At 40.9% G+C, this 10,952-nt stretch overlaps 1 protein-coding gene across 1 annotated transcript; it reads left to right on the top strand.

Moving 5' to 3' along the window:
- The first annotated feature begins 1,450 nt into the window (after positions 1–1,450).
- LOC108902778 (dihydroxyacetone phosphate acyltransferase) lies at positions 1,451–10,436 on the top strand. Its single transcript, XM_018704774.2, has 17 exons — positions 1,451–1,505; positions 2,322–2,513; positions 2,699–2,875; positions 2,960–3,089; positions 3,553–3,680; positions 3,862–3,937; positions 4,384–4,535; positions 4,635–4,765; positions 4,914–5,152; positions 5,477–5,575; positions 5,910–6,074; positions 6,356–6,435; positions 6,530–6,670; positions 7,161–7,260; positions 7,355–7,448; positions 7,932–7,993; positions 8,074–10,436. The coding sequence occupies exons 1-17, from the start codon at positions 1,482–1,484 to the stop codon at positions 8,115–8,117; spliced, it is 2,034 nt and encodes a 677-aa protein (XP_018560290.1). The 5' UTR covers positions 1,451–1,481; the 3' UTR covers positions 8,118–10,436.
- The last annotated feature ends 516 nt before the right edge of the window (positions 10,437–10,952 follow it).

Genomic DNA, 10,952 nt, shown 5'->3' with positions numbered 1-10,952 from the left:
GAGGGTGACAGGAAGAACATAAACAGAGAGGGTTGATTACAGGTCACACAGTAGGAGAAGGAGGACGTCAGGTTTCAAAATGTCAATCAGAAAACAAGCGCTGCTTTTCCACATGTAGCTTGACTTCTTCCAGTTTCTGCTCGTTCTCTGGTCAGAAACTGTGTGTTCCAGCTTTATTTCCACAGTGAGACATGACATGAAATAAGAAAACTTTCCTTTGTGCAGCAGTTCTCAGCTCTTTACTATCAATGAGGCAAGAAACCACACAGTTAATGCACCAGAGAACAGGATATATTGTTACCTGAATCAATACTCATTTATTAGCTGAGCTTTGTTATCCTCATCTGTCCTTTTTTTAAATGAAGTACACAGAATAATCCAATGTAACAGACACTTACAGGTGTTTTCTCTGCAGCTGGCTTCTCCTCTGTCTTCAGTTTCTTTCTGGGGTCTTGAAATGTCACAACCTCCACCTGGTTTACCTGCGTTGGACCTGAGAAAGACACGAGACATTAAACCAACCGGAGGCTTAAACACTGATATGTGATATGAAATCTTAGTGTGATTCCTGGAAACAAAACGAGTGGAGACTATGAAAAGCTTGTTGCCATGTTGCCTACCTGTTTGTCGGTCTGTAGATGTTGCTGCTGATGTTCAGTACTGTATTCTCATCATCACCACACATATCCTTGACTGTGGTGACCTCCTCCTCCTCCTCCTCCTCTCTTCACGCTGTTTCCGTTTCTTCTTCTTCTTGAGCTTCTTTTTTGATGCTGGTTCATCACCTGCACCATTAAACAACATGAGCATGAAATAAAACCTGATTCCAGTCCCTTTAACTTGGTTACAGGGATTTCATTATTAAAGTGTGGTTAATATTTAAAAATCACTAAATACTTCTGGAGCTGCAGCTGGAATTTAAAGTCGCTAACATGCTAATTCAAGGCTAAGCTAATAGCTAATATGCTAAACGCTAAAGTGACATAACAAAGACATTATTCCTACTTTTACCAGTTAGATCTTGTCAGCAGATCCATGAGGAACATTAGCTAGTAAAGCTAGCCGCCTAGCTAGCTAACGTTACACTCACCAAAGTCATAAAACTTGTCCAAAACCTTTTCAAGAAACAGAAAATCTTCGTCTTCTTTCCGTTTGACTTTGAGCTCATTTTAAGCTAACAATACGAGCAGGTTCACAATTAAAGAAAACAAAATATCCGCGTTAAACGCTAACAGCAGCTCCTCAGCACGAATGACAACAAACCAAAGCACATGGGAAACACGGTGTTCCGGGTTGGTCCTTCCCGGCCACCGTAGGTACGGAAATGCCACGGAAATGCCAGTTCACACGCCCATATGAAGTTCTGCAGCTGCTGTTATCAACCAGAAGTGTTTTATCAAGAGGCGGGATTGTACACTTAGTGGTGCAAGTTTATCTTAACTGGATGCGCGCGTCTATGTGTTTATAAAGCGTGTTAAAACATGGCGTCCAAAGCTGTTTATTCGGTATGTATGTTTTTGCTTTTAGCCAAAGGGCTAAGCTAACGTAGCTCTCTGCTGTAGCTCGGTGCCCACTGTTTGACATTTGACATTTCATTCAAACAGGTGAACGCTAAAATCAGACATGAGACTTTAAAAACACTGTTCTGTTTTGTAGCAGATGCGGGAAAATCACGCACATGCAGTTAGTTTAATTGTTGTGTCAAGACCTCAAGACAAGGATGTTTTGCAATCTCCATTTTACATTTTGTCACTCATGCAACTTCCAGTACATTTCTTTTTTATCTGTTGTATGGGTGTGCCACGCTTGTGCAAGTGTGCAGGATTTTCTGTCAGTGTTTTAATGTTTGTGGTTCGTGTTGCAATAATAATTTGACTTTTAAGTGAAACCCTGCAGTGATTCACAGCGCTGGTCCAACCACTACTCTCTCTGCTAGTTTAGTAGTCTGACTTACTGCTGTGGAAATTAGTTTAATTTTAATTTAGCATATTTTACATTAAAAAAACAAATCATTTCAGCTCCACCTGATAAAACTGTTGGTAGTTTTAGTTTTTGTGACTCTATCGAAACATCACAGATTAAATTTTATGAAAAGATAAAAAAGACCTTTCATTTTTTAAAATTAACTAATTATTATTTTTGCTTTATTTAATTTATGTATTTATTTTGGAGGAGAAATTCAGGTGAAACATATTTTATCCAGTTATGGCTTTAGTAGCTGCTTACTGAATTTTGGCAACAACAAAGTATTTGCGAAGTCTTTTACAGTTACACTGACTGTATCTGTATTAGTGACATTAATGTTTTTTTCTTTCATCTAGCAGAGAGACCCTATGCTGAAGAAAAGAGATGACTTTGAGGACATTTTGGAGGAGAGGAGGAACTCCAGCGACCTGAGATACGCTCTCAGATGTTACGCTCCCGTTGTTTACAAAGGACTCTGTCCCTCTAAGGCCGGCACGCTGAAGAGCATGGTGCTTCAGTCTGATCAGCTGCACTATGTCATCCATCAGGTAGTTTGTCATTCTGGTTATACACCTGACGGATGTTCTCTCTGGGAGATATGCTCAGTGGACGAGTAGTTGAAAGAACACACGACTACAGTTTCTGAAAAACAACAGTTTTATAATATTACAAATACACACGATCTTTTCTTATTACTGTTGTACAGTGTAATATCTCATTTTGGATTCTAAAGGTTTGCAGAGAGACGGGCCGAGCTGTTGATGACGTCCAGGAGGAGGCGTCCTCCATCTTGGAGGAGATGGCTCACCGCCTGCAGCTCAGCACCGTTCGATTCTTCGCCTTCACACTCAGCAAAGTCTTTAAAACCCTGTTCAGGAGCATCTGTGTCAATGAAGAGGGCATCCAGAGGGTGAGTGTCCACACGACCTGGACATGAAGTGTGTGTCTGTGGAAAGAAAACATAGACACCCGACCTGTATTTGTGTTGTTTTAGCTCCAACAGGTGATTCAGGAGCACCCGGTGGTCCTGCTACCCAGTCACCGTAGTTACATGGACTTCCTGCTGATGTCATACCTCCTGTACACCTACGACCTGGCTCTACCTGTCATCGCTGCCGGCATGGGTAAGCATGGGAAAGGTCATGAGTGTGTGCACAGTTACCAGTTCACTAAGTACACATGTACAGGCAGGTAATGCTCAGCTCTGTTGATTATACTTCGTGGTTCCTAGCCTCGTCAGACTCTTCAGGATGGAAGACAAACATATTCTCATTATGACTGAACCAGTAAACATTTGCACTGCCATCATATGAATGTGATATAAGGCCCTGGATTATGGAAGAAGTGCAAAATTTCTAAACAAGTGTGATATTGAAGGTATTAAAAACTATATATCAGTCATTATTTAATTCTACAAATAGTCTGTTATCAAACTTGTGCTACTGTTTGACGTCTCTACCACTAGTGAACACAAGTTATTATGAATATAACTGAGCTCGGTATGGCTCATCTGATCTGACACTAAATTACTCATCAGAAACACCTCATTATATTTCAGTTGAAGTAAAAGTGACTCTTTCCCTGCAGATTTCATGGGGATGAAGTTTGTCGGGGAGATGCTGCGGATGTCCGGAGCTTTCTTCATTCGGCGGTCGTTTGGTGGAGATAAACTGTACTGGGCCGTCTTCTCAGAATACGTCAAGACCATGCTGAAGGTGAAGATACAGGCTTTTTGTTAATAAGGAGTTTTGGTCCAGGAGCAGTGAGTGGTCACAATCTCAGCTTTTGAAAGCCCTGTTCTGCAGTTAAAAGAGTGAAAACATCTGTGATATAAATGATAATATCTGTATTTTATAGATGCAAATCTTTATTAACACTTTATTATTTTTATTCCAGAATGGATTTGCACCAGTAGAATTTTTTCTAGAGGGGACCAGAAGCCGAACGAGCAAGTCTTTGACTCCGAAGTTGGGTAAGGGGAAAAAAAGAATTTAATTTGCAGATCTGATTCTGTGTTTTGTTTTAAATAAGTTTCTTATTAAACATACAGGGTTTATTGAGGCTCTAAGGGTGGAGAGTTGTATATTGTGCATCATATGGTTTAACCATACATTGCTGTATGTTGCTAGCCAGACTCCATTGACAGAAACAGGAATTTTATCTTGCAGAACACAGGAGCTGCTTTGTTCAGTCGGTTAGTTTGTGTTATTGTGTGACTTTCAGTGATGGAAGAAGTGTTCAGATCCTTTACATAAGTAAAACTATCACATAATAAACTAACAGATCGAGGCAGTGGTGTTCAAGTAACCTCTGTGTTCTGCTCAGTAAAATGATTCTGGTTGTTCTCACCACTGTGACCTGTTTCATTCATTTTTATTTCTTTATTTTTTCATCATCTTTATCTTTGTCTTCCTCCAGGTCTGCTGAATATAGTGATGGATCCATTCTTTAAAGGGGAGGTGTTTGACGTGAGCTTGGTCCCGGTCAGTATCAGTTACGAGAGGATCCTGGAGGAGTCGCTGTACGCCAGAGAACTGCTGGGTGTACCCAAACCCAAAGAGTCCACTTCAGTGAGTCACTGAAACACTGGACTCAAAATCAAAAGTTGTATTTTGCCCTGTGTGTATGTATTTAGTAATGTATGGACTGTTACTCTCTGTCCTCTCTAGGGTCTGATTAAAGCCAGGAAGGTCCTCAGTGAAGACTACGGCAGTATCCATGTCTACTTTGGTCAACCTGTGTCCGTCAGGAGTTTAGCTGAGGGCAGAGTTAACCGCTGCCAGTTCAACCTGATCCCGAGGTATAACAAACCAACACCAAGTTATCTGTGGAGTATGAAGGGATACTACTGTAGTTACTGAATTAAATCCTGTTAAATGTTGACTTGCTCCGTTAGATTACATGTTGATTTAAAAAACACAGACTGACTGTAAACTTTCCATTTCCAGACACATCCCCAAGAAACCCAGTGAGGATATCCACAGCTTTGTGAACGATTCGGCCTACAGGCTGGTTCGGGCCCAGGAGGAGAACATGGTCCTGAAGCCCTGGGTCCTTCTGGCCTCCCTGCTGCTCCAGAACCAGGTGTCGGGGCAGAAGCGGGGGATAGCGCTGGACGAGCTGACGGAACAAGCTGTGTGGCTCAGGGATCTTTCCCGACAGTATGGAGCCTTCCTCCACTGGCCTGGTACAGTATGAACCCTTTAGACAGATTCAGTATTATCACAGTGACACTGAAGACTCTGTGTCCTGAGTGACAAAAGGCTGCTGTTAAAATCAGTCGTGGAAGAGACTAAGGCACATTCATGTAGCTTAACACAGTAACTCAAAAACCAAAAAGGATTCATGCTTAAACATAAAACCACAGCTCCTTTATGTGGCTGAGATGATGAACAATAACCAGATTTATGTTATTACATTCAGCTGACATTCTTCTTCGGTGGTAGCCCCCCCAATCCCTTTCTTCTTCTCTTCCTCATCCTCTACTCTGACTCTTCCCTCTCTCGTTCAGAGCACACTCCTCCATCGGAAGTCGTCTCTTCCAGTCTTTCCCTGCACCGAGGTCTGGTGAGGATCTCTGAGGGAAGAGTCCAGCTGGCTTTGGACAAAGGTTAGTATTTATTTTATTGACTTTCTTGCCTTGGTTTTTTCATGTCTGTGTTTTATTTGTTTTGTGATGTCGGCACAGTCCTACAAGGTTAAGTTACATGATACATAGAGCAATTTATAGTCAAGTACAAACAGTACGTTATATACTGTAGCTGTGTTGTTGTGTTCTGCAACAGATAAAACAAAGATAAAGACTGCTGTCAGTCAGAAGTTAAAAACAGTTGTTACACAACTACAGCTTCTGTTTTCTTTTTTATCGGGACAACTTTTTGTAAGATGAGCAGATTTATAAAAACTGTTTGACTGTAAATCTTGTCTTGAAGCAGGAGGACCAGCTGCACCAGGGGAGCCTCGCAGCGCTGTCACCCCAGAGGAGGAGCTCCTGAGCCAGGCAGTCATCATACTCTCCTGTGCCTCGTACAGGAACCAGGCCCTGCACGTCTTCCTCCGTCCGGCGCTGCTGGCCTCGGCCATCCACACTGCCTCCTCCAACAAGAAACGTAGGACTGACACTGTTGTTTACCTCGTCACCTTCACAAACTAAATAGCTGTTATGTTGTAGTTTCACATCACTTTTCTTAAATGTGAATGTGTAAAACTTTTAATTTGAACAAAGGGATGTTTCGCCAGTTTAACCTCAGGAAATAAAGGCAGACCTGAGCAAATCCTCCTCTACATATTTACATTAGAAAGCTAGCTTTGACACAGCTGGGTAAATATTAGACATTTAAAATTCATATTGTCTTCTTCTACTGCACAATAATCGTTGTGTATTTTCCAGAGGAGGTCTTCAACAGCTTCAGCTTCCTCAGAAACATGTTCTCCAATGAGTTCATCCTCTGTCCTGGAGCTACAGTGCAGGTGAGGAACATCATTTATTTTATGTTTATATTGTGTGACCATACAGACATACTGTATGCTTTTTACTTCTCACTGGTGTTGTGTGTCTGTGTAGGACTTCGAGGAGGCCTGTTACCTCCTGGTGAAGACTGGAGCTCTGCAGGTCACCCAGCAGGAGGTCCTGGTGACGGAGAGAGGACACAGAACGCTGGTCTTCCTCACCTCCATGTTAGATCCCTTCTTACAAGGATACCAGGTGAGGGAGAGACACAGTGTGGTTTTGAAAACATCTACATTGATGAAGACCTAGCTGTGTTGAAATGTTGCCTCTTTAGTCTTGTAACGTTCCCTGTGTCATGATTTCTTTTTGGCCGTTTGCTGGCATCGAGTGAGCAAACAAAACAGTTTAATTCCTCTTTAATTAGTCCAAGAAATAAATATATCATGCATTTGTGGTACAAGAAAGTTTATTTCTAAGGTATCGTTTCCTGAAAGTGTTCTTGTTGTTCTTAAAGTCAATTTTGTTAGAAATCTAAATTTAAACAAATCTAAACAAATTTATGTTAACAACTCTTTTAGTACAGGTCTGTGTGTGTGTGATTAACTGCTGATGTCCTCTAGAGGGCGCTGTCAACACAGCATTAACCTTGACAGCTGTGTGTGTGTGTGTGTGTGTGTGTGTGTGTGTGTGTGTGTGTGTGTGTGTGTGTGTGTGTGTGTGTGTGTGTGTGTGTGTGTGGTCTCAGGTGGTGTGCAGGTTCCTGTGTGAAGAGGCCACCGAGGCGCTGACAGAAAAACAGTTTATTCCCGCTGTCAGGAAGTTTATCATCAAACATCTTCTAGCAGGTTTCTCTTTTTAAAAGTTTCTTTTTTTATTTCCTGTCTGTTTTGTTTTCACCTCAGCTCTCAGTTAAATTTACTGATCGTGTTTGGTTCCCAGGTAGACTAAGATACACTGAAGTGTTGTCGTCTGACCTCCAGAAGAACAGTCTGGCAGCTCTGCTAAGACTTGGAGCTGTACGGAAAATCAAGGGGTATGTTGGTTTTGATCATCCTTATGTCCCTGGTTTTAAGCAGCAACAGAGCATGACGGTTATACTGCAACTCAATGAGGAAAAACATCCTCTGGAAACAGCTTAGAATCCCTGAGTAATTTAATACCACACACACGGTGTGTGAAGTACATATGTTGTTAATGATAGTGGCCGTATTCAGTATATCATGATGGATATCACTGCACTTTGAAGCTGTTTTCAAACAGAAACCATCACCAACAGTGCTGAGCATCACAGCTCTAAAGCTTAAAAAGTCAGTGACTTCTCATTAGTCCTGCAGATAGTTTGAGTTTTCTGTGATTTCTGCCTTCTCCTCCCCCAGTACAAATAACTAGATAATCCCCTGAAAGTGCCGTTAAAACTCCACTGGAGCTACTTTCTAACAAGGAAATCTGCAGTGAGCGAAAACATCGACTTGATTAGTGCTGAAAGTAACTGTGCACTTAAATGTTTTTACCTCAGGGCGGAGCAGGGAACGTTAAAGGTCAACACAGTGATGGTGAACTCACTGGAAGACACTCTAGGTAAGAAACCAGCCGTCAGGAATCAACAGTGTTTGGGATCTTTCCAAAACATCTCAACATTGTCTGTTTTTTTTGTCTAGGAGGAAAACTTCCAACTCAGAAAGCTGTGATCGCTCGCCTCTAATTCACCGACCTCATTAGCCGAAGGAGAAGGGTTGACTCTTTTTACCTGCGATGACGTCTCAGCTCGTGGTTCGGTACGAGGCGGACCGGCTCGTCACAAAGGCAGGCCAACCTAACTGCTTTCTATGAGAGGTGGAACAAAAGCCATCTGGAGACAGCTCAGTCCCTTTCATCTCCCTTTCTCCTCTCCTCACCTCTCTTTTCAAAACGCCTTTTTTCTCCCCGAGACTCTTCTATTAAATATCTTTTATACACATACATAAAACCAGATGATGAGTAGAGCCTTTGAGGGTTGTATTACTTTTGGCTCATTCTGAATAACTAACCTTTGGCAGCCTTGTGAAAGCTTCTGAATGTGCCAACTCTGCTCAGGATAGCGGCTGTTTTCCATTAATGCATTTGATATGTATCCTCTAACAGTCAGTGTGGCTTTTCTTTGTGTTATTCTCAATCTGCTCTAAGCTTCAGTTTGTCTCTCTATGTTGAGCACTTTAATGACTTTATTCATGCGATGTGGTGTGGACCTCTATCTTTACCGTCTTTGTTTTCCTAATTTTTTCTGTTTTTTTGTGAAACCAAAGTTGCAAAAAATGGATGGATAAGAAAATTTGACTCTGGTAAAAATGATTATTCTATAGATTTTTGCACTGTAATATCTAAAAAGTTTATCTATTTGAGTTAAACTTGCCACAAACCGTGGGCCTGCTTCAAAAATAGCTTGTACCAGATCACATTGTTGGTTCAAGTTCACCACCGGGCCCACAGGCCTTTTGCCAAACACTCCGAGCTTCACGGACAAGCAGTACGTTCGTCTTTGTTTACACAGAGGAGATAATGCTACAAGTCTAATGGCAGCGATGTATAGTTGCCAAACTCCAGATGAAATTAGTTTTACTGAAGCACCAGCTACACCAAAGGAGTAAGGTTTTGTTCACTGTTAAGAATTTAATAGTTACTGAGGTTGCTTCATAGTTACTGAGTTTTTTTGTGTGTGATAAAATCAGGCCAAATTTAAAAGTTGTTTAATATTCAGCCTTTATTTATATTCAAAGAAGCGATACACATGTCATATTATTTGTTACAAGGGAGGAAAGATGAACAGTAACTTTAAACACGGCAGGACTTTATGTACGAGGAGCCTGAGAGGCCGACGGGTTATTTTGTTTTTAAGACTCAGGAAATCAAAAAGATTTTATCAAAAGTTTCCCAATTAAAACTAGAGTAGTTTAAAGATCCTTACAGCATATTGCAGCTCTTTATTTGGTCACTAACTAGCAGTGCAGTGCTGTTACCTTGAAGTCTCATCTCAGCGTCAGCAGCTGATTGAAGTTTTACTGAGAGAAGCAGAGCTGCTCAGGAGGCAGAACAAGTCTAATTGGTTGAGTTAAACCTCTCGGTCAAATTAAACAGCTTCACCTACACTGTGACAAGAACATACTGTAGGTCCAGCTTTAGATCCTGAACCATATTCAGAGTAGGTCGGGATGTTGTTTGGAAATTTTAGACATCAGTGCCAATTTCTTTTGGGAATATAAACCTCTACAAAAAAAAAAAACACTATCTCTGTTTAATGAAACAAGCCAAATTTCCCAGTCAACAACTTGAAATCTAGAAAAATGTAAAGAAAAACAAAGCATTTTAATCAGGAAAGGTCTAATTGAGTGCCAGCTTTCTGACCTTTACACTGAGTGCTGTGTTTGGTTCTTAAAGTACTGAGTTTTGACCTCGAACATGACCCCAAAGGCAGAGTTTACCTGTCACATCCAAGTGTTAAACTAATCTGAGCTTTCTGAAGGACTGTATTTCAGTACTTTCTGAGGGTGTAATGATTCACCAAATCTACGGTTTGGTTCTGTCTTCTGGTATCATGATATTTAGCTTCTATCCTCTATTTTGAGAACAAGTAAAAACTTTCACTCCAAAATCCTAAATTAACACTTTTTTAAAAATGCTACCTCCGTCTTCTTCGATCGCCAGATTTGCTAAATACTGAACTCGTTCATTTTGAAACTTGAAACTTGTTCTTAGGCTTCACTCAGTCAACAACAAAGCAGCTCTGCGTTTAAAAGAAATGTTTGTACAGCTATAATCTGATTGTCAACACGTCATCCAAAGTGCAAGTCTACAGTGTTGACTGTATCTGTGGTTATTTTTTTGTTCAACAGCTTTTATATAATGTAAAGTATCTGACTCCTTTGTCTTCTGTGTGTGTGAGCATTACTGCATATATCAGCGTGTACGTGTTGGGTGAGGCCTTTTAGTACTGATGTACAGGCTGTTGAAATCAGGAGCATGTTAATAAAGTGTTTTGAAGTACAAACACACAGCCCAGATTGTCTTTTTTCTGTAGATAAACTGCAGTGATGACAAGATGATCAGACGGATTAAAATTCACTGTGTCGTCCTCTTTAAACATCCAGAGTTTGTTTGGTAGTCAAAGCTCTTGTGGCTCAGACGACTGAGAGAAACTCTTTGAACTTAATTGATTAAAACACGAAGTGATCGTGTTTAATCATGCCGATGTATTTACACAAATTAACAAAGGCAAGTAGGGATTTCTAAAGCTCCATTCTTCCTGTGAGTGTTGAGCTGCATAACTTTGGATACAGATTCATGTGGTTTTTGACCTTTGTTGTGGGTCATGAATCCTCAGCAGCTCAGCCCAAAAAGTGATTTTTTCCTGCTCACTTTTGTTTCATTCAAAAAATTTATACAAGCTTCAAGAGTTGAAGGTGTCCAATATTTCATATGGAAAAGGCAATTTAATATCATTTTTAACTTTTAAAATTCCCCTAAAACTCCTCAGATTGTATTTGGCACTCCTTGGAGGATCAGG

Source organism: Lates calcarifer, unplaced genomic scaffold, assembly GCF_001640805.2.
Source record: "Lates calcarifer isolate ASB-BC8 unplaced genomic scaffold, TLL_Latcal_v3 _unitig_4891_quiver_2324, whole genome shotgun sequence".
NCBI classification, from domain to species: domain Eukaryota; kingdom Metazoa; phylum Chordata; class Actinopteri; family Centropomidae; genus Lates; species Lates calcarifer.
The sequence above is the reverse complement of the archived record's forward strand: the minus strand, read 5'-3'. Positions and strand labels throughout refer to the sequence as shown.